Source organism: Phyllostomus hastatus, unplaced genomic scaffold (assembly GCF_019186645.2).
Source record: "Phyllostomus hastatus isolate PE091 unplaced genomic scaffold, TTU_PhHast_1.1 phas_contig_29, whole genome shotgun sequence".
In the NCBI taxonomy this organism is placed as follows: domain Eukaryota; kingdom Metazoa; phylum Chordata; class Mammalia; order Chiroptera; family Phyllostomidae; genus Phyllostomus; species Phyllostomus hastatus.
Window position 1 is genome coordinate 13,470,809 of NW_025333835.1, and position 25,175 is coordinate 13,495,983.

At 37.4% G+C, this 25,175-nt stretch overlaps 1 protein-coding gene across 4 annotated transcripts in view; it reads right to left on the minus strand.

Moving 5' to 3' along the window:
* DIAPH3 (diaphanous related formin 3) overlaps nt 1-25,175 on the minus strand; it is a 465,949-nt gene that overhangs the window by 413,793 nt on the left and 26,981 nt on the right. For 3 of the 4 annotated variants that reach the window (XM_045839231.1, XM_045839234.1, XM_045839233.1), the window contains exons 2-3: nt 24,919-24,951; nt 1,303-1,470 (exon numbers count right to left, since the gene is read on the minus strand). In XM_045839231.1, the coding sequence (XP_045695187.1) occupies nt 1,303-1,470; nt 24,919-24,951 (201 nt within the window). The remainder of the gene's footprint in view (nt 1-1,302; nt 1,471-24,918; nt 24,952-25,175) is intronic. The other variant, XM_045839232.1, reaches the window with a different exon arrangement.

A 25,175-nucleotide genomic window follows, 5' to 3' on the forward strand; every position in this document is an offset into this window, starting at 1 on the left:
CCTTCTGGGGTCTTCTAAAGGTCCGTGTGCAACACTGAACTCAGACACTTGTGGATAAAATGAAAATAAGGCAGTATAACAGCAAGACACCTGCCGATTCCAGCTGACCAATGAAGAGTCTAGCTATTAACTTTTTCTCAAATTCCAAGAACATCTTATACTATAACCTAAATAGGTGAATGCAATAATCCTCCAAAACTAAATAAGACTCTCAAAACCAATAAGTTAAATAGACATGTACAAAATAAATGATGTTGAAATAATATACAACTCCTCAGAACAGCATACAAAGTCCTTTCATAATCTGTCCCAAATAATCATCCCAGTCTAATTTTTCCAACCTCTCAGTTTCCCCAACCCATGAATTATTTGAAACCCAGCTCTATCTTTACTGTTTCCCCATCTCAAAAGAATGCCCTTCCCTCTGCTATCCAAATTCTGTCCTAAGTTAAGACCTGTCCCTAGTCCACCCTCTCTCCTAAATATTCCTAAACTACTAGGATTTCCTTTCCATTTTGATTTCCCCTGAAGCTAATGAGGTATCACAAAAATTAAAGTAGTTTGTTCCTATTCTGAATGTATAAATAACTTAATCATTAAATACTACCTTCAGGCATTTTTTACTCTTATTTTTTTTCAATTGTTTTGAATCCTAAGAGATCAGCAACTTGAGGGCAGAAATACATGTAAATAATCTATTTATATAAAATTAGCATTCATTTGTAGTAAGTGGTTTGAATATACTTAACATGTGGGTTATGGGTTAAATTAGTCCAACCAGCTTGAAAGCCAGTGGCTGAGTCTGTCTGAGAATCACCATCGTTTTGGAACCAGCTGAGGAAGGCCGCAAATGACACCAGGTGTCTCTCCCAGAACAGGCACATTCCAAAATGAATGAGTTCAAGTCTACCAGTATAACTATTACAGGACTACAAGAACTTGGTTATTCTGAGAACCAAGAAAGAGAGAAAACAAGTCCACAAATCAGCACACTTAACAACGTACACAGCAGAGCACTGTGACCATCTTCCTAAAAATGCAACCGAACCCAAACAGGACACTTACATCATCCATTCAAGACAAAAATGTATCATTTGATACTTTAGAGTATCTATGGTATAATATTTTTCTTCACATTCTTTTTTTGTAACTGTAAAGTTTCTATGCCTAAAGTGCCATGTTAAATGATATCAGAAACCACCCTATGGAACATGATGAGTTCCAAATATGTTTAGTGTTTCTAAAACATGACCATAAGCTAAGTTTTTAACATCAAACATGTCATAAGAATCTAATTCTTACCATCATCTTTTCAAAAAGTTCTAAGAGTTCATTCTCTGACAATGGCTTTGGAAGGTTTTCCATCGTCTCTGAGGAACAATCACTGCTGGCAAATGCAGTCTTCAGGTTGGAAAGTGGAGGCCTTTCTTTCTTGCTCCCTGGAATTTTTATGCTGGCAAATCTGTCCAGCTACAAAAGAATAAAATAGCACATATGTAAATATCTCCTTCTCAACATGAATAAACAAACAAGTTTGATCACATTATCAATTTGATTTCATCAGGAGGTATTCAGCACTGGAATCTTTAAAATTAAATATATATTTATATTTTTTATTTATATGTATATTTACATTTGTGTTTGTTAGTAAAAAGTTTTCAGTACCATTTATGTCTAAAAGTGGAAGAGAAATCAGACAAAGTCAAGATTCCTTCTAATCTTAAAAGTATAGAATTGAGATTCTAATGTCAGGTGACCTTCACTTTACAGATTAGCAATCTAAGCGATTTTACAAAAGTAGCTTAGCTAATTTAGTAGTTGGCAATCACGCTGTTACTCTGCCCTGAACCCTTTTCACAGAGCACACTCTACTCCAGGGAGGTGTGTGGATGGCAGGCAGGATAGGGGCAGGGGGTGGGGGCAGAGCAGGGTGTGATTTAGGAACTTTCAGAATTCTACTTATATCTCCATAACTTACTGACCTGATAAACATACTCCCCTTTACTCAGGCTGGTCTGTATTTGAACTTCATGAACAGCTATAGAGGAGGGTGGCTGAAAGTCTCAGGAAATAAAGCTGGAGTGTTGTTGTAATGGGATCTCTTCTACAATTAGATCATCAAATAGCTGACAGATATTTGAAATGAACATACAGCTAATTATTTGTTTACTTTGATTTTTGTAAGTTCTATTTCTCACAGAGAACCCAGAGTCACATACAATGTTTCAAATGGTAACAATCAAAAAGTCTAAAAGTCTCAAAGCAGATGCTGACAATAGAACTATACTTAGAAGCAGGATGCTTCTGTGAATTGTTCGGCATACCTGTGTATATTAAGCTACAATGCCATAGTATGTATAGTACATAGACCTATGCTATATTCATTATAGCAGCCACTAGCCACATGTAGCTATTTAAACATAAATTAAAATTCAGTTCCTTAGTTGCACTAGCCATATATCAAGTGCTCAAGAGTCACTAGTAGCTAGTGGCTTCCATACTGCTCAAAGTACATGTAGAACATTTCTGTCATCACAGAAAGTTCTATAGACTAGAACAGGTATAACACATTAAAGAAATACGAATCTTCAAATTCTCATCTTGAACAAGTCACTTCACTAATGAAACAGAATGTCTTCAAATAATGAGATACAAAGATAATAAAGATTATCTTTTAAAATAGGTCTTTAAATGATAATAATGCCTAGGAAACATGCTGTGTACCACACTCACGCATGGTCCATCTAACATGACCTAAACATTAAAGTACTAAGAATATTACCGCTTCCAGTGGGATTTAGAAAGTACTCCCAAACACCACCGCTCTCATCGTAACAAGAGAAACATGCCACAAAAACTACAAAATTGTAGTACCTGTTGACTTCAACCCATCGGGGAGCTGAGGTCATGAGAAATCTACAAGAACTATCAAGAAGTGGCAGGCTTGGTTTAAATGCTGGTTGGGTGTGCACAGAAGGCAACTATTGATGTTTCTTCCTCACATTCATGTTTCTCTCCCTCTCTCTCTCCCTGCCTTCCTTTCTCTAAAAATTAATAAGCATGTCCTCAGTAGAGGATAAAAAAAAAAGTGGCAGGTGCTCTCATCACTGACAAACAGCTGAAAAAGTAGTTAAACAAAAGTAAAGAAAAACCCAATCTTTAATGAACTACTGTTGACAGGAGCACAGGTACTGGCATGAGAGACTAGAATTCCCCAGTCACAAAAATCCAGCCATGGAACCAGTCTGTAGCCACCTACAAACTCCTGCCCTGAAGTCTTCACCAGCTCCATGGGGTAGCATGGCAGTGGTGGGGAGGGCAGGAAAACTGAACAAGATGTTCCCTGGGGTATGTGAGGCACAGGAGGAAAATTTTGCAAAGGAGCTGCCCTCCAAAGACTCTGGCCTAAACCAGTGACATGAGAGAAATCCCAGTAACACAGTAGGGCCTGGGAGAAAGGTATCAGGTCAGATAGAGACTTCCTGAAGAAAGAGAGAGCCAGACATGGGACTGAAAGCATAAAGAAAACTCTACCATTTTCCTACAAGTAGGCATCAGGACATTTAAACACAGATACCCCACAGTTTTGAAAGCTAGTGGTTCAGTTGTGAAGTCAAAAAAACACATAGCCAGAATCTCATTACTGCCCAGATCCCAAGATGCACAAAGATGCACAAAGATCAAGAAAATGTGTCCCCTAGTCAAAAGAAGCAGACCCAGACACGGTTTAGATGGTGGAATTACCAGACAGACTTTAAAATAAGATTTATAAAAATAACAAAGGATATAAAGGATAAAAGATATAATGAAAAGGGTGGACACCATGCATGAGAGATGGGAAATTTCAGCAGCAAGGTCATAAAAACTTTTTTAATGTCTTTTAGAACAAAAAACTGGATCAGAAGTAAAGAATTCATTAGATGGGCTTAACAGAATCTAAACATTGCTGAGGAAAGAACTGGTGAACCTAAACACAGATCAAGGAAAGTATGAAAACCACAACAAAGAAAAAGAAGAAAAAAAAAGAAATAAAGAACACAGCAACCAAGCTTTGTGCTACAATACAAAATATTGTACACAAGTGTAATTGGGGCCCAGAAGCAGAAGGGAGAGTGAGAATAATACAGAAGATATATGTCAGAAGAAAACTGTTCTATTAAAAAAAAAAAAAGCAGCTCAGCAAACCCCAAGAAGAATATATACTGCCCACCCCACAAAAACAAAACCACTCAGGTACCTCCTAGTCAAACTGCTGAAAATTAAAATTAAAACCACACAAGTGTAGACAAAGAAATGAAGACATTATACACACAGGAGGAAAATGACACAAATGATAACTAATTTCTCACCAGAAACAATGGCAGCAAAAGACAACGGAACAGCATCTTTGAAGTACCGAAAGAGGAGGTCCAAGATGGCAGAGGAGTAAATGGAAGCTACATTAACCTCCTCCCAGGACTAATCTGGAATTAAGAACTGAATTGTATAGAAATCATCCTGAAAAAACAACTAAACACTAGCTGGAGAGAAAAGCCTTATAAACACAGAAGAAACCACTTCACCACAACTCGAATGGTAGGCAGTGTGGAGCAGGCACAAGAGGGCTGCCTGGGACCCCATGGGTGGCAGCTGAAGTCCTGGAGGGTTATTTCAGCACCTGGGGGGTTCACTAGAGAAGGGTGGGGCCTAAACCACAAGCTGGGCTTCCCAGCCTACAGCACCAGAGCCAGGAAAGGAACCCAGACCACATTCATCTCTGAAAAGCAGAAGGGTTTCTGTCTGCCAGGGAAAGATTCCTAGAGAGTCAGAGGGCCTCTTAAAGGGCCAGCACACAAAATATCATTTGCAGCCATTTGCCTTGGTCTCTGGCAGAGGGAGGGCAGAGCGGACCAGAGACATTTGAGGAGAGTCAGGGTTTGTGGTTCAGGGGAGAGAACTGAAGGAACAGCTGCCAGGATAGCTGTGCTGAGTCATTCTCCATACTGCAGGAGCCTTCCTTCTCAGGCAGAGCACTCCTCTCCAAATGGCATCATCAGCCTGAAGGGAAGCAACTGCCCCATCCCGTGGAACCTAAGCCTGGCTGCTGATTACAGCTTGGTACTATGTCATCAATTAGTTTAACAAGTAATGCAGACATCTGGGAACTCTGTAAGACTTCAGCTAATCCTCCCCAGGGCCCAGTGCTCATAAAAGGTGGTGATCTTTGTGCACAGACCAGACCGGTTCCTTCAGCACACAAAGAGCCCAGCCGAGGGGGCCACATGCTGTGGATTGCTGATAACTCTAAACAGGTTGACTAGGGCCAGTCACAAGCTGCAGTTGACAAAGGCCTACACCAGAGTCTTTCTACCTAACATATAGAAACAAATAAAAAGAAGCTGCTAAAGTGGGAAAATAGAGAAACAGACACCAACGGAAAGAACAAGAGAATTCTCCAGAACAAGAGCTACAGGATATAGAGACAAACAATTGTGATATCTTCAGATACACACAGACTAAAGTAAAGGGTAGGAAAAAATTATTTCATATAAAGGGAAAGAAAAAAAAGCTGGGTTAGCAGTACTTATATCTGACAAAACAGACTTTAAAACCAAGGCTTAGATGGACACTCCATAATGATAAAAGGAACAAATCCAACAAGAGGATATGATCCTAGTAAAAATTTATGCACCCAACATTGGAACACCTAAACATGTGAAGCAAATCTTCATGTACATAAATGGGGAGATCAACAGAAGTACAGTCATAGTTGGGGATTTAACACATCACTGATTTCAATGGATAGACCTTCTAGGCAGAAAATCAACAAGGAAACAGCAGCCTAAAACAAGACGCAAGATCAAATGGACTTAATTGATATTTTCAGAGCATTTCACCCCAAAGCAGCAGAATACATATACTTATCAAGACAACATCGATGTTTTCTAGGATAGATCACATGTAAGGACACAAAACAACTCTCAATATATTTGAAAAGATTGGAATCATTATCAAGCATCTTCTCCGACCATACTGCTATGAAACTAGGAATCAATCACAAGAACACTGAAAAACACGCAGAGACACGGAAGTTAAATAACATGTTATTAAACAAGGAATGGGTCAACAATGAGATCAAGGAAGAAATCAACAGATACATTGAAACAAATGAACATGAGGACACAACAATCCAAAATCTGTGGGACACAGGGAAAGCAATGCTAACACAAAAATTCATAGTATTACAGGCCTATCTCAAAAAAAAAAAAAAAAAAGCTAAAATAAACAATCTAAGTTCACACTTAAAGGAACTTCAAAAGAACAACAAAGCCCAAAGTGAGTAGAAGGAAAAAGAATAATAAAGATCAGAGCAGAAATAAAGGAAATAGAGTCTAAAAAAATGAAACCAAAGATCAATGAATCCAAGAGCTGGTTCTTTGAAAAGATAAAAAAGATTGGCAAACCTTTAACTGGACTCATCAAGAAAAAGAGAGAGAGGACCCAAATAAATAAAACCAGAAACGAAAGAGGAGAAATAACAACTGACACCAAAGAAATACCAAGCATTGTAAGAAAGCACTATGAACAACTATATGACAACAAATTATACAACCTGGACAAAATGTGTAAGTTCCTAGAAAACTACAGTTTTCCAAAACTAAATCAGGAAGAATCAGAGAATCTGAATAGAGAGATTACACCAAGTGAAATTGAAGCAGTAATCAAAAAACTCCCAACAAACAAAAGCCCTGGACCAGATGGCTTCAAGATGAACTTTACCAAACATTCCAAGAAGGGCACATATCTCTCCTCAAACTGTTTCATAAATTTCAAGAGGAGGGAAGGGTCCCAAGATCATTTTACAAAGCCAACATTATTTTAATTCCAAAACCAGATAAAGACACTACAAAGAAAGAAAATTACAGGCCAATATCCCTGATGAGCATAAATGCTAAAATCCTCAACAAAATATTAGCAAACTGCATAAAGCAATGCATCAAAAAATCAAACACCATGGTCAAGTGGGATTTATTCTGGGAATGCAAGGTTGGTACGACATCGCAAATCAATAAATGTGATTCACCACATAAACAAAATGAAGGATAAAACCACATGATCATAACAACAGATGCAGGAAAAGCATTTGATAAAATCCAACACTCATTTATGGTAAAAACTCTCAGCAAAGTGGGATTAGGGGGAACATACCTAAACATAATAAAGGCCACATATGACAAACCCACTGCCCACATCATACTCAAGGAGCAAAAACTACAAGTGTTTCCCTTAAGATTGGGAATAAGACAGGGATGTCTGCTTTCGCCTCTCTTATTCAACATAGTATTGGAAGTCCAAGCCATAGCAATCAGACAAGAAGAAATAAAAGGCATCCAAACTGGAAAGGAAGAAGTAAAACTGTCTCTAATTGCAGATGACATGACACTGCACATAGAGTACCCTAAACATCCCATCAAGAAATACTGGAACTGATAAATGAACTCAGCAAAGTAGCAGGATACAAAATTAATATCCAGAAATCAGTTGCATTTTTATATGCCAGTAGTGAACTAACAGAAAGGGAAATTAAAAAAACAATTCCATTCATACTGCTTCAAAAAGAGTAAAATACCTAGGAATAAACCTATCCAAGGAAGTAAAAGAACTGTACTCAGAAAATTATAAAACACTAAGGGAAGAAATTGAAGAAGACACAAATAAGTCAGAGTACGTACTGTGTTCATGGACAGAAAGAACATCACTAAATTGTCCATACTTCCCAAAGCAATCTGGAGTTAATGCAATTTCTATTGAGATTCTAATGATGTATTTCACAAAACTAAAACAAATATTTCAAAAATTTATATGGAACCACAAAAGGTCCCAAATAGCATCAGCAATCCCGAGAAAGAACAAAGTTGGAAGAATCACACTTCCTAATATCCAACTATACTATAAGACCATAGTAATCAAAACAGCATGGTACTGGCATAAAAACAGACACATAGATCAATGGAACAGAACAGACAGCCCAGAAATAAACCTACAACTTTATAGTCAATTAATATTCAACAGAGTAAGCAAGGACATACAATGGTCTAAAGATAGCTTATTCAATAAATGGTGTTGGGAAACTGAACAGACACATGCATAAATGAAACTGGACTATCTCTTATACCACACACAAAAATAAATTTAAAATGATTAAAGACTTAAAATGTTAGATCTAAAAGCATAAAAATTCTAGAAGAAAACATAGGCAACAAAATAATGGACACTGCCTATAGCAACATTATTGGACATATCTTCCCAGGCAAGGGAAACAAAAGAAATAAACAAGACTACATCAAACTAAGAAATTTCTGAAAAGGAAATCATCAACAAAATTAAAAGACAACCCACAGAATAGGAGAACATATTTGCTGGTACATCTGATAAGGGCTTAATGTTCAAAATTTATAAAGAACTTATAAAACTCAACAGCAAAAAAAAAAAAAAAAAAGAAAAAGAGAAAGAAAAAATAAGTAAAGGACCTGAACAGACACTTCCCCAAAGAGGACATGCAGATGGTCAATAGACAAATGAAATGATGCTCAATGTCACTCATAATCAGAAAAATGCAAATGAAAACCACAATGAGATATCATCTCACACCTATCAGAACGGCTATCACCAATTAATCAACAAACAAGTACTGGCAAGGATGTAGAGAAAGGGGAATCCTTTTGTACTGTTGGTGGGAATGCAGATTGGTGCAGCCACTGTAGAAAGCAGTATGGAGATACCTCAAAAACCTAAAAATGGATCTACCTTCAACCCAGTTATCTCACTTCTGGGAATACATCCAAAGGAACCCAAAACACTAATTTGAAGGAACATAAGCACACCTATGTTCATTGCAGTGTTAAATTAAATCACCAACATATAGAAGCAGCCCAGGTGTCCATCAATAGATGAGTGGATAAAACAACTGTGGGACATTTACACAATGGAATACTACTCAACTATAAAAAAGAACAAAATTTTCCCTGGCTGGTGTGGTTCAGTGGATTAAGCGCCAGACTGTGAACCAAAGGCTCTAGTTCAATTCCCAGTCAGAGCACATGCCTGGGTTGTGGGCCAAGTCTCCAGTAGGAGGTGCTCAAGTGGCAAACACACATTGATGTTTCTCTCCCTTTTTCCCTCTCTTCCCCTAATAAGTAAATAAACAAACAAACAAATAAAACCTTAAAAAAAAAAGTTTACCCTTAATGACAGTATGCATGGACCTGGAGAACATTATGCCAAGTGAAATAAGCCAGTCAGAGAAAGACAAATACCACATGATTTCACTCATATGTGGAACCTAACGAACAAACTAACAAAGGAGACAGACTCATAGATGGAGAGTGGGATGACAATGGGTGGAGGCGACGGGGCTTTGCAGGGTGGTGCGGGGTGGAGAGATAGAGCAAAAAGGAAAAAGGACTCATGGACATGGACAGCAGTGTGGTGATTGCTGGGGGTAGGGGGATGTAAGGGGACTAAATGGTAATGGGAAGTAATACAATAAACATTAAATCAAAAAGTAATAATAATAATCAATAATAAATAAAAATTTTAAAGTACCAAAAGAAAAATAATGTCAATCCTGGGATTTTTATGTCCAGTGAAAATATCTTTCATAAATAGAAGCAAAATATAAACATTTTCATACACACAAAAGTTGAGAGAATTTGCCTCCAGCTGACCTATAATACAAGAAGTATCAAAAGAAATTATATCAAATTTTATGTTTTTCATGCCACTAAGAAATTATATCAAATGGAATCCCAGATTTCAAAAAGAAATGAAGAGCACTAGAGAGGTTGTTCTGTTTGATGTTGGCAATACAAAGGTACATGAGCTCTTTAGGACATAAAAATCAAACAAACCAGGAGACAAGCGCATAAAGAGGAAATTATATAGCTATGTAGAAAATGCAGCAAGAGGTGTGTACAACATATTGCAGTAGCAAAATGAAGAGTTATCTGACTCTTCTTTATCTCACCAAGATAAACATGCTCTCCTTAGGAGTAACCCAGAAACATAAAACTGCCTTCACATGAATATACTTCCAGAAGTGACTGTATCTCCATACATTAGTACCCCAATCTTCATATTTGTTTTAAAAAACTAGGAGATACGAAAATTTGTTGTTAAGAAATGAGACTGGTTATTTTGCCTGTCTTCGGATTTACCACTCCATTCCCATCTGTGTAAGTAGTAACAGTCCCTCAGTGTGAAAACTATACTCACTCCTCTTCACACACCACAAAGGTGTAACTTGATTAATATGCTGAACTTATGAGATGAAATTAAGCAAAACATCATTAATACAACATCAATATTAGAAATGTAAACATGTCAATGAATGGGAAGTGCGCTTAAGCAATTCACAAGCTGATTTGTTATTATAAACTTAATGATTCCATCCGTAGTAGAATAAAAATTTTTAGTTTTCACCAAAAAAAAAACCACAAACCTTTCTTAAACAAAAATCTCTAAATGTCATAAAAATTATAATGGCTAATATTGATTGAGTCTCTTCTATATTGTTAGTCACTGTGCTAAGAGCTTGAGCGATGGCATCAGACTGAATGCATGTTTAACTAATAAAAAACAAGCTCCAAACCACTTACACATAAAAATTTCATAGTAGTTGGCTTATAAAATTGCATAAAGGGGAAAGAGTTAACCTATCACTTTTTTGGTAGGACTGTATTTTTATCAATAAACATCAGAATATAAACAGTAATAATAAAATAGAATTAGCACAACTTCCCCATACACTTAGCGCTTAAACTCTGGAGAAGGATGAATTTTATCCAAGTGGAAAAACAAATTTGCACACTAGCAAATTTGTTACCACTAGCATACCTAGTTAAAGGCAGGATAGGAAAAATAAGCATATCCCTCTTCTATCTTCTAAATCTTCAAATATCCAAACCGTAATGTGAGATACAAAAGATCAGTGATTCATAATTCCATTACAATACTTTTATCTACTTGCCCTGAGTTGAAGGCATGAAAGACAAAATAAGGAAGGAACCATAGGACAAAAATAAATATAATCATTCCCCCTATACTAGGGCAGTAAATTGAATTTGCTGAATACCTCAGGCTTAATGTAAAAGTGTTCCCAGCTATGTGATGCTCCATTGAGCACTACAGGTAGATTCCACGTAATCAAGACATTATTACAAAGCTAGATGCAAAGTGAATTTTACTATCAAATCATTTGAAATGTAATAAGAAAGTTCATTTTTTAAAGGGACGATACTATGTGTCCTCTGCTCACAAATGAAAAAAATCACTAAATTATCTTTCATAAAACTGCACATACTATTTGCTTAAAGCAAGACACAATAAAATGTAAAAACAAACTTTTAAAAGCAAACTTTAAAATACTTGTGTACATAAAAACACAACAGAAATCCCCATCATACTGACTATAAATGGTTATTATTTTGTATTTGGCAATTTGGCTGGGAGTATGTGTCTTTTACTATATCTGCACTTGTGTAGCTACTTTTGAAATTCTTGTCTTTCTTAAAGATAAGTTAGAAAAACAACTCAAGGAGATGAAGTACAAACAATTTGCCTTTGTTGAAGAACTGGTTAAACACATAAGACTGAGGGAATTCTATTACAATGCTATTTGAGGTGGTGTGCCACACTTAATTAATACAGTTACAGCTGTGTCTGGGGTATACTGAGTTTTATAATTAATATCACTTATCTTCAGGGGAAATTAAATGAGCACCCTACTGAGTATTATCCCACACTGATAATCACCAATGACAGTTTAAATAAAATTAATTTAACCAAAAAACAAGCTCTTAAAAACTGTCTGGGTTTTTAGGTATAGCATAACACAGTAACAATGAAAACAGTGTTTACCTCTTAAAACATTTTAAAAACAGTATTCCTTTAATTTAAAACAAAAGGAAGATACTATAATTATTAATCTTCCTACAACTTGAAAAATCTGGAAAACTATGTATGATCATAAACACACTTCCTTAGAACCTGAAGGAATTGATATTTTCATAAAATCCAGAAGTGAACTAAAAATTCATTGTGATCATAGAATCAATTCTATGTGAATGTATAATAATTGAAATCCAGAGAAAAGATACCACTAAAATGATCAATTTCCATGCAATCTTGAATCATATTTAGGAGGAGGGAAAAACCCAACAGCGTAAACAGCAATACTTTTCATTAGCTTTAATACTAAGCAGGCAACTTGTTGATTAAATATGTGGCTCTGCAGTCTGACTTCTGAATCCTGCTTGCTGTGCTATGTTAACTGAGCCACTTCAGTCTTTCATGTTCATACCCATCACAGAGAGTTGATTATAGCAAATAAAACCACTGTAATAGTTAGGCCTTGGGTTAAAAGGTCAGAAAAGCCTTAGCTAACCACCCTATCTAACATAGTACATGTCTACACGCTCCCCACTCTATCACAGCACAGTGTATTCCCTCTATGTGTCATTTCATATGACATTATGAAAGCCTGGAATTATTTCATTTATTTTATCATTGTTGACGCTCTCTCCTACTACAGTGTAAGTGCCAGGCTACACAAATGATGTGTAGTCCCCTTAGTAGCCTTTAGTAAACTTAGTAGACTAAGTAGCTTTAGTCCCCATAGTAGCCAGTCTCTGAAAGGGCTCCCAATGATTCTTTGACTTGAGTAACCAATAGTATGCTATGAACACCATGGAGGATCATTTTCAAGACTAGGTCATAAAAGACAGTACAGGTTTGGTTTCACTTCCTCTTGGATCATCCCCTGCTCTGGGGTATGCCAGCTGCCAGATCAGGAGGACCCTCGAGACGACCTGCAGCGAAGCCCACAAGACCAAGCACTGAGCTACAGGAGCTAAAGCAGCACAAAGACCTCCTGCCAGCACCCGTGAGAGCACACCATCTTGGAAGCTCCAACTGAGCCTTCAGATCTATTATGCAGCAGCAGGTGACTAACGCAGAGCTCCTCAAAGAATAATACTTTTAAAAAGCTCTAGTCAAAGTCTTCGCTGCAACCTCCTGAAAGCCATAGCCAGAATCTCCTAGCTCAGCCTACCAAGTTCCTATCCAAGGAAACAGTTTGAGATAATTGCTGTTTTTGGTCACTAAATATGGGGGTAATTTGGGGGATAATTTTTATATAGCAACAGATAACTATTACAGCCCCTGGTGTGTGTTCAGCCTAGTAGCACAGTAGCTGGCAGACAGGTAGCAATCAATTAGTACTTGTTGAAGGTATGAATGAATGAGCATGATAAAATATAGTGCCATCCCTGCAGATAGATGTTCCCCACTTGAGGGGGGGAAATGTAATGCTAAAGAATTATAAATTAAGGTGAAATATCATAAACACCCCAAGAAAATCCTAAGCCATGTGAATTAGGAACAGATAGGAACCAGTGAATAATTCTGGAGAGAGGAAGAACCTCAAGAGAAGCCTTAGAAAGGAGGATACATCAGGTACTCCCTTGAGGTCGGTATGAGCAAGAATTAGAGGAAATGGTACATGTTACCAGATAGTATGCCTGCCTGTTCCATGGTCTTTATTGAAATGCTACTGACATCAGTATTACAAAGAGATATTATAGTGGGGGGAAGTTGACCATTCACTGTTTCAGTTGCTTGAAAGTAAGATACAACATGCAGTATGTATTCCACAGCCAGGTGTGGCAGAGCACCCAGCAGAGATGCCGCACAGGGAAGAACTGAGGCCTCCCAACAGCAATGGGCACCAGTGCACCAGTCGGAAGGGAACCCCCTGGAAAGGGGTTCTCCAGCTCCTCAAGGCTTCACATGACTGTGGCTGAGCCGATGCCTCAATTACAATCTCACGAAGACCTCAAACCAGAACCATCCTGCTAAGATGTTTCCAAATTTTTGACCCAAAGAACTGTGAAATCTTAAGTGTTTATTACTATCTTAAGCCACTAAGTCTTTGGGGATAATTTACTATACAGCAATAGATGACTAATACAGAGATCCTCACAGAATACTTTTAAATGTCTAAAATACATACAATTACAAAACAACTAAGTAAAACGGGGTTGTGAAAGTAATAAAAAATAATTGTAATATAGTAATGTTTATTCACCTCCATGAATGCATTACATAACAAGAGGTAACAAAGTCTATTTTCAACAGTGTTGAATAGAAAGCATATTTTGAAGTATCTTCAATAACTACAATATGTTTTAAATACATCTGTGATTTCTGGTAATAAAGGCACAGGCCAAACACTACTGAGTAGGGGGTGGGGTACCTTTATTCGTAAGTTTAAAAACACTACATTTCACTTAAACATTAATGAAAAAGAAATTTTTAAGTTTACTCTTTTCCTATTCAAGGACACCATAAATTCTACTCAAACCCTTGGTGGTCCATAAAACCCCCAGGTTAAGACCCCTTGCAGGTACATATGGAATAGTAGCAAGAATAAGGGTACAAAATTACTTTAGAAGAAAGTTCTAATGGCTTCAGTAAATCAGTGAGAGGGACAGGAAAACCTACAGTTAAGACCAACCAGGAGAAATGCACAGAAATGCTTAAAAAGACCTGGAAGCTTTTGAAGGAAGAAGATACCAGGGAAGTAAAGCCTTCAAACAACATCCAGGTTTCTGCAGAGCAAGAAGGAAGGTGAACATTCAAAATGACAGGCTTTGAGACACAAAGGGCAAAGGAGGAGGGTGTGGGAGGCCTAGAGAGTTCAAAGATAATGTCAGGTTAGAAGAAAAAGTGGACTTGCATGGGGCAAGAAGCCTCTAGGTGCTTGCTGATGATGTTGATTAATTACGATTTCTGATGCTGACTCGTGTCAGCAGAAAAGTGAGCTGAACTGTAATAACCAATGAAAATTAATAAGAAAACATACATCATCCACCCTGTTGATTGTACTTTAATTCATTTTCTCTGTCCTTATTGCCACTGCCATGATTCAGGCCACTGGGATAACTGCTACAGCTTCCTAAACTGCCTCAGTGTCTTCACTGCCCCTCTACCCCTGCCATCCCAGGAGCTGTTCTCTAGCTGACCTGTTCTCACCTTACTGAAATGCAAATCCAATCATGCCCCCCATTCCTGTGCTTCACACCCTTCAACCTTTGTATCCCCATTACTCAGAGGATGACATTCAAGTATCTTTCCATAGCTCCAAGGTCCATCTTAATCAGAACCTTTCTTCCTCCCCAGACAACCACTCACCATTCCACCGCCCTTACCCTCAATGATCTAGATGTCCTGAGTAACCTAGAATTTCCTAAGTGTGCCCATGCTTTTTCTTGTGCCTAGAACCTATCCACATCCACAACTCATATCCCATCCACTTAATCTGGTGAATTTCAATTCAATCGTTAGCTCTCAATTTGAGCTGTATCTCATATAGGGGCCTTCCTCCTGACTCTTCCAGGCTGAGTTAGATCCTGCAGACCTAGTGTTTGCTTACTTACAAAGTAGTATGTATAATATTCTGAAACTGCGTGATACCATAGATATTTACTCAACTAGGGTGTAAGTCCTTGAGAACAGGAATTGTTATTTTATTCACTGAACCACTCCTAGAACTTAGCATGGTCCTGAGTATGTAGTGTGTCTTCCGTTAATATTTGTTAAGTGAGTAAATTAATGAATAGCTTTCTATCTTCCAGAGCTGGGACACAAGCCACTGCTCCTTGCCTTCTAAATCCTTCTCAACAATATCAGGAAAAATGCCAGGTGTTATGCCTTCAATATATTCAATAGGAAAACCAAGACTCTTCCAGACACTGATCTCAGAGCAGCCCGCTACACTGAAAACAAGCATGAATTTCTGTAATGCAATACCATGAAGACAGTAAGGAAAACTTCAAAGGAAAGGAGCACAAAATCATTGTAAAAGAATTTAATATTCAAAAAACATTTAAGTTCTATCTACCCACATCTACTCAAAGTGTAATGATAATTGTATATGTTCAAATATTACAGTACTCTATACTTAAAAAACAAATATAAATTAGCTCTGTAAATAACTACTATACTTAATTCTTAAAAGACAGACATATAGTAACCATTCGTGAAAATTATCTGAAGATATTCATAATTGCTTTCTACTTGCCAATCTGACACTTCCACTAGGAATTCATTTGGTTGACTTCCAGGAAGTAAGATTATTGGAGTAAAAAGTTACTACAACTCCTACCAGCCTGGATTCCAACGTGTTCTTCAAAACTCAGCTGAGGTCATCTGCTCTATGAAGTAAGTCTTCCCCTCATTCAAAGTTGACCTTGTGACTTCCACTGACCCTTGTATACTATTACTCCAGCCCCTATCACATTGCACTCAAATGTACAGTGGTTGTGTACACATCTGTTTCACCACTGTCCCAAGAGGGAAGAGACAGTCTTATTTATCACTATATTCCTATAACAGCACTAGGCACTCAATAAATGTTTAATGAATGAATGGATAAAAGGATGAATAAACAAGTCTGCACACCCTACTCCATCTTAGTATATTCAACACTGAGAGCTCTTGATCTTATTCCCAAGTTAGTACTGATTTGAGGAGGAGCTCTCTAAACTATTTCATAAATATTTAAAGATCCTAAGATAGTACTTAAGTGTTGCCACTGAAAACCTAAGTACAGGAAGTTCTAATTAACTCATATTAATGGGCTCAGAAAGGCCCACCTGACTTAGCAAATAGTTTAAATTTTACAGAACACGTTTTGATGTATTTGACCACATATATTCAGTTGCCCCAGTCCATACTGGTGTTTCTACATTACACAGAAGAAGAAAATATATTTTGAGGATATAGTTTTATAGAAAAAGTGTGGAAAATATTATTTTTAATTTACAAGGAAAATATAGTAAGCTAATAAAATGCAAAATCAACTTAAATTATAATATTAAAGTTTTATATCCTACCAGGTCAACATTACTTTAAATAATTACTTTAAGTTGAGCTCTTTTTATGTTTCATGATTTATGTTTTATTAACTGACTTGAAAGTTAGACACATGTTCATATAATCCAAATCATTTTACTTTCTTTCATTAAAATTGTTTCATTTTCTTTGTATACATATGATGTCTAATTTAGCATATATCCCACAAGACACATCATATCTAGGTACAGGAATAGTCCACAGGTAGACAGAACCCAGTCCTCCTAGGCATGTTCCTCTGGCGAACTCCTCTTTGAGGGAACTAGTCTCACAGAAACACCCAGGAATGTGTTGGAGCTTTCTGGTAGCAGTCAGTTAGTTATACCACGTGAGTCAGGCGGCCCACAGAGAACAACAGTGAGAGCTACTGAAAGCACTCCCAGACCAGACCAGGTGGCATCCTCTATGGCTCTGGGAGCCCACCCCCCACGAGGGACTTCCAGGGGAACCAGGAAAGCCTGTACTCTCATCTGGGAGTGGAACGCCGTTGCTAGACCTGTGAAGTGGTTTCCTCCCAGTCTTTCTATGTCCTTGCAATGTGACAAATCTCAGATCCTTTACCTGTGGTCATCTCAGTCACACACATCACTCTGCTGCTGTGGGATAAACCTTTCTCCCAAAGTTCACTAGAAATATTCAAAGTAGTTCATTTCTTATGAAAGAAAACTTCAATATAATATGTATTTACAATTATCATTCATTCTCTCAGGATCAAGACCAATGGCTATGATACACTTTTTCCTTTTCAGTTTAAAGTCACACTTTCCTTAAAGATGGCTTTAAGGGGGAAAAAAAAAAAGAAAAACAGAAAATACTGAGATATACCTTGAGATTTGACACTGGCACTCCAGTGGCAAAAGGGACAGCACTTGGGTGGAGGTATAACTCTCTTGTTAAGATCATGTTCTCTGGAGCCAGTCTGTCAGTTTCCTGGCTGCCCCCTGTGACTTTAAACAAGGTTCTTGACCTCTCTCTTGCCTCAGTTTCTTCACCTTTAAAATGGGAATAATAATAATGCCTACCCAGAGGCTTGATCAAAAAATTATAAAGCTAACATTTAGAACACTACTCAGCACACAACTAATAATTTTATGGTCCTTACTATTACCTCACACTTCAATTGGCAACCATGTTTTTCCATTTGCTGAGTAAACCCTCTAACAACTTATCTCACAGTGTCTATTCCCTGGAAGGCCCCAGCCTGCCTGTTGACTGAGAAATGTATGTCGAACTAGACATGGTCCTACCTTAGAGGCCTTATGTTCCATGTTAAAAAGCTTGGGCTTCATCTATAGATGGCAGGTGCAATTAAGCAGTTTCAAATAGGGTAAAACATGGTCAGAGACACAATTAGGACAGGTCACTCAGTCACTGTGCAGGAAGTTGGTTTTTTCAGAGAGCAATAGGGAGTTGTGAGTCCTGACAAGAGCTAATAAGAAGTCTAGTGTTGTAATAGAAGTACTTCAGAGGAAGAAAAAAGATTCAGGAAATAATAAAAAGAAACATGAGGAAGGTGAAGCTACTTTCTAGGAGAATATAAGAGTAAAAAATAAGTGTAAAATAAAAGTGAAGGATTTAATTTAGGGCAGGCAGAGTTTTAAGCACAAATAAGACATCATATGACAGTATTCAGCGGGCTAATACATTAATGTCTCAACTTGAAGAAAAGGTCACAGACAGACACATAGACAAAGGTAACTAACCATATCGAGCACTGTATAGAGAGGAGAGCAGTGGCTTCAGGAAAGAGAGCTGAGAAGTCACAACAGTTCAAAGGAAAAACACACACACGGAAGAGATAGAAAAGGAAAGGTCACAGGGATGTGGAACCAACAGTCTGGTATCAGAGAGTCAGGAAATCTCCATTCTTCAAAGAGGAAGGAGACAACTGAATTGAGCAGAGCAGAGAAACCCAGTTAATTTCCAAAGACTAAAAATGAATGAATATAACTGAGGGTAAAAACAGTCATTTCATAATAATAAAGGATTCATAACAATCCTAAATATATACATACTTGATTGGAAAGATTCAAAAAAAATGAAGTGAAAACTGATAGAAGTGAACGGAAAATCTTAAAATCCTTCATAATATTTGGAGACTTCAACACTTTCCTTTCCATAATTGTCACAATAAGCAGACAGAAAATCAGAAATACAGAAGATGTGAACAATACTATCAACCAACTTGACCTATTTACTACTGAGGCCAGTTCTAACAAAAACGGTACCATAGAACATTCACCAAGACAGACCACACTCTCAGACAGAATGCAAGAATCAAAACTGAAATGGACTGAAATCTCACAGAATATGATCTCTGACACAAGGGAATTAAATTACAAACCAGTAGTAACAGAAAGATATCAGAACACTCCTCAAATATTTGAAAATTAAACAACATATTAGCTAAATAACCAATGGGTCAAAGAAAAAAAACCAACAACAGAATTAGAAACTATTTTCAATATTCAGAAAATGATGCTGTAGCTCCCCAAGGGAAATATATAGCATAAAATTCCCATAGAAACAAAGATCTTAAATCAATTACTTAATCTTCCCCCTTAAGAAATAAGAAACACAGTAAAGCAAGAGAAAGGAAATAATAAAGATAAAATAAATGAAAACAAAAGTACTGTAAGGAAAATTTGTGAATCCAAAAGCTGTCTCTTTCAGAAGATCAATAAAATTGACAAACCTCTACTCATACTACTGAGGAGGTGAGACAGAAGACACAAATTATCAATAGCAGGAGTTGAAAAGGGGGAGATCAACACAGATCCTACATTTAAATAAGAAAATATTACAAACAACACATAATTCAACAACAGAGATATGCAAAACAACTCCTTGAAAGACAAACTACCAAGATCTCAGAACTTCCTCTGTTTTTCTAGCTACAGTTGTGTATCATGTGTGGGTCATGAAATCAGTAAGTGGACTGGATCACTTTTTTTCTTGTATTTTTTTTTTAAGTGGAATGGAGAGGAGAAGAATGGGTAAGATCAGAAAAAAAGGATGTGAGATTATTATGCTTAGAAACGTTAAACACTATGTTTTAAAACTTTTTATTCTTTAAGAATTTGTATGTGTGTGTGCATGCATGCTAGGTTACAAAACAAAATGCATTTTGTACTGTGGGTCCTGTTCAAAGTTTGGAAACTGCTGCTGGCACGCCAAGCAAGAGGTTACAATAGCAATGCTGAAGTCAGTGGGAAAAAGAAGAGATTATCCGTAGGAGCACCGTATCAATAGTTCTAATGGTTGTGAGGGGCAAGGGAGGAAAAAGGCAAGGCAAACACAACTCCTAGACAGCAGAAACACTCAGTGGACACCGAGGTGGAGAGCTGAGCATTGCCAAGTCCACATTCAATTTCTCCCAGCTTACCTCTTCACACTTGTCCCCCTCCCCGTCCTTCTCCCAGCTTTTTAAAAATAATTTATTTAATTTTACTTTAATTGTTGTTCAAGTAGTTTTCTGCCTTTTATCCCCACCCCAGGCCTCCCCACCCAACTTTTTTATCTCTACAAGGAGAGCTTCCTTTCAACCAGACTATAACAATAGAGGGTGGTAAACTCAATAATTTTTTTTCACCTTTATACTACCTTAACACTTTGGACTGCACTTTATACACAGTGAATGCTCAGCTATTTATAGAATAAACACTGTGTAGAATATACTAACTCTGCCTAGGGACCACAATGCTATAGTACTACTTCATTCTTTTAACAAAACAGTGTCCTGTGACATTAAATTCTGATAGTAATTCAAGAAATAACATTAAAAGGTGAAGTGCTTTTGCAGACCTTTAACAAAGCAACTTAGGCCCTTGGGTAGATGGCTCAGTTGGTTAGAGCATCATCTCGATACACCAAGGTTGTGGGTTTGATCCCTGGTCAGGGCACAGGACAAGAATCAACCAATGAATGCATAAATAAGTGGATGAACAAATTGATGTTTCTCTCTCTCTCTCCTCCCCATTACTCCCTTCCTCTCACTCTCTAAAATCAATAAATAACAATAAAAACTGTAAGCAACTTCAAGAAATAGTAAGCAAGTAACTATTTTAATGTTTTTAAAACCCTGTTACTCAAACACATGACCACAGCAGGTGCCACTCTTAGACGCCTTCTCTCAAGTGCTGCCCAGAAAAGGCCATTCTCATCAATAAGTTCTAATTTCAAAGCACACAGGCAACATGTGTGCTACGGGAGTGCCAGCCTTTAATTAGAGAATATAATGCTAGCATACTTCACAGTCTCGGCCAGTGGTAAATGCTTCCCTGAGCTCTAACCAAAATAATTTGAAAAGCCTTCAAAACATCCAGCTATTCTGTCCCCCTCACAGCTCTGCACTGATCTACAACACACATACCCTGTAAGCCTCAACTGCGAATTCGTCACACCACCCCTCTCTCCGTCCACCAGGGAATACTTTTTAAAGGGGTTAAAAAGGGACAAAACAAATGCAGTAGTACAACCTACTTGGGTTTAAGTGAAACACCAAAAACCTTTGGGGAAGGCAGGAAAGCTTTAATTAGTTGTCCTTTACAAGTAAGCAAACATATCATTGATTTGCCAACATCAAAGAGCTAAGAAGTGGTGAAATTCCGTCTTTTCACAAGAGTCTTTTGATTCCAAATCTGGTGCTTTCTCCACACTGCATTAATCAACAGTAAGAAAAACCTTATTGGTCAGTGTCTCCTGCTCAAGGTAGTCATGCTTATTCTCTAAGCTCCACAAAAACAGGCCCAGCACCTACATTAGACTATCTGTCCATCCTTTGCTGGACTCAAGCCTGGGCCACTCAAGAACCAAGCTAAAGCCAAGGTCAGAAGAGAACAGTGCAAGCTGGGGAGACAGCAGTTCAGTCACGGGGGTCAATGGGAAGAAGGTCAACAAGAAATCTAGGAGACAGTCATGTGTACATCTAAGATGAAGGCAGGAGCAAGGCAACAGTCAGCGATCCAGACAGGTGGCGAGAAAGACTGATGGCATGTCCTTGACAAAGCTTCTCCACCCTGTCCTGGCTGGTGTGGCTCAATGGATTGAGCACCGGTCTGCAAACCAAAGTGTTGCTGGTTTGATTCCTAGTCAGAGTACATGCCTGGGTTGCAGGCCAGGTCCACAGTAGGGGGCGCACAAGAGGCAACCACTCATTGATATTTCTCTCCCTCTTTCTCCCACCCTTCCCTTCTAAAAATAAACAAATAAAATCTTAAAAAAAAAAAAAAGCTTCTCTACCATGTGCAAAACAAGACTCCATCTCTGGGAAGCCTGACCAGGACCTAGCCCGCACAGATCCAAAGAAACCACAATACCACGCCAGTTATCAAAGCAGCGGCTCATCCTTTCACTTCAACAAAGAACTTACAAAATTGCTTAACATGTGCCAGATAACATGCCTGGAAATATTAGTAACACACTGCCTCTGCTGTCTAAACAAATGACAAAGAAATAATAAATGATGTACTGCTGGATAAAAACATGCACAAGGCACTATGGTACCAACCCAGAAGTTCTGACCCTACCAAAAGCCCAGTTACGAGGGTTAGGGAAGAGGTGAGGAAGGCAGGCAGATGGAGTAAGGAGATTAGGAAACTCTTCACTGAAGAGAAACCCATTTATTAATGTAAAATCAGAGCTAGGTGGCTTCTAGAGTAACCTGTTGAAGCAACTCCATAACATGACTGTTTCTAAAGATTTGGGGTTATAAGGACAGAGTCATATAATAAAGGTATGAGAAAGGCGAACAGCACAGGCTGAAAGATTACAGGGGGGGAAATATAGATGGCCCATAAAGTGGAAACAAACCTCAAAAATATCATCATATAAAATACTATTCATCGATAGAAAGTACTGATACATGCTTCAACATGAATGAATCTTAAAAACATTATGCTAAGTAAAACAATTCAGTCACAAAAACTGTATGTCATTTGACTCTGTTTATATGAAATGTCCAGAAAAGGCAAACCTATGAACAGAAAGCAGACTGGTGATTGCCTACGGCTGGGGGATTTGAAGGGATTGGGAAGTAACTGCTTAAGGGTATGAAGTATCTTTTGAGGTGATGAAAATGTTCTAAAATTGATTGCGGTGATGTTTTCACAACTCTGCAAATATACTAAGAACCACTGAAATGTACACTTTAAATGGGTGAAATATATGATATGTGAATTATAGCTCAATAAGGCTGTTACAAACATACCACCGTATATTCTCATAAAAGTTCAAACGTAAAAAATTGCAGATGGTTTTATTATCAGCCTTAAGAAGCCATTTGAAAGCTAAGTCAGCAGAGGAAGTGTATGGGTTTGGAGCTATGTACAAGATTCAAGTCACAGCTGCACCACTTGCCAGCTGTGCATACTTGAGAAAGCTCCCAACTTAACCTGTCAGCCTCAATGCACTCGGTGGTAAAATGAGGACAGTATCAACCTCACAGGGTGAGAAATGATATAATCTGCATAAGTGTTCCATATTGCTACCGTTTTCTAAATACCATTATATGAGAAATAAATGTCATCCTGCCAAGTTTACATAAACATCCTTTTATCAGATACTATACAGAGGAATAAAACATACAATCCAATTCAATTTTTTTAATTTGCGTGTCAAAATCTATGTCTCATTCATATCCACATGTCTGCCTTACCCTAAGACAGTTAAGTGTCTAAGATGATACTTTGCATTACGGGGATGCTAAACATTTTTTTAGTGCTTTCTATATTCCAGGACTCTGTTTCATATTGACACAAGGTGAATTTTAATTCAAAACTTGGACAGTAGAATGATGTGCTTTGTCATCTATATCATGCTAATATATTTTTGGTGTTACTCTTTATTTGGGTCTTGCTCTTGTTACTCCTTTACCACTAACCAATAATTATATTCAAAAATAGTTATCAGAATAATTTACTTGAACACACAAGAATCAGTAAGGATGCTATGCTAATGAGATGTATAATATTTTCAACATGCATAACATATATGCTGCTTGGTTCTCTTGATTTTTGAGCAAAATTTTAAAAAATACAAGGGAGGGACCCAAAAAACTGGAAATTATTCATAAAAATTGTATATTTATTCTTACATGTTTAAAGCTCAGTCACCTTCAAAGTACTTTCTATTTGATGCAGTATACCTATCAAGATTTTTTTTCCACTGCTCAAAACAGCTTTTGAACTCGTCTATTTTGATGCCTTTTAGTGCTTCTGTTGTTTGTTTCACCTCTTCCACATTGGCAAAACGTTTCCCTTTGAGGACTCTTTTATCCAGGGAAACAAAAAAGTCTCTTGGGGTAAGATCAGGTGAGTAGGGAGGGAGAGACATGGGGGTCATGCCATTTTTGGTTAAAAAATGCTGAACACTCAGTGCATTGTGGGCAGGCGTGCTCATCAATCATCCATCATGAAATGGGCAAACATGTTGAAAAAGTCTTTGAAAAAAATTTACTGAAACTTAATGCAGTCTCTCACAACAATGCCAGCTGGTACACTGATACAGATGGGTTCCAACACTCACCTACACGGGAAGTCTGTACTATAAGAGGCCCGCCCTCCAGAAGATAATTCTGTTTTTTGTGGGGCCCCCCTTGTACATATATGGTATTTTACTCTGGTCTATTTTAATTAGCAACTACATATTTCTGAAAAGCTGACATGTCTTTAGCTATTCTTTTTACCTCTTTTTTTTTTAAGTATGAGAGCCGATTTGAATGATTCAAGGTTGACTAATAATATATAATTAAATACAATTTTTAAACTAGTGTATCAACTAGTCCCTTTTACTATTTAAAAGCAATAGTTTAGTGAATTTTACCAGTTCTGCCTCTTACTTTAGCACCTTTTAATAGGACATTTCCAAAACATGCAGTTTTTAGCAATCTCAAGGGTGTTAGCACAGCATGCCATCAACATCACATGGTTAGTTTAAATTCAAAGGAAACATTGAGAGGGAGCTTACCACATCGTCTGTCAATGTCCTAATATTTAAATGCTGCAAATTAAAGAAACATTTTAGTAATTTATAACAGCTTTTTAAATTTTTAGTTAATAGAGTACATTTAATATTCTACAATGCTAGTTTGAATATAATTAAATTCATGACAGTCTAATAAAAATGCATTATATATTGTTTTAATCACTTTCACAAATAGACAAAAGTTGCCCTGAATATGGTAGGTTCAAATGTTTCTTAAAATTTCTTGTATTTTTAAACCA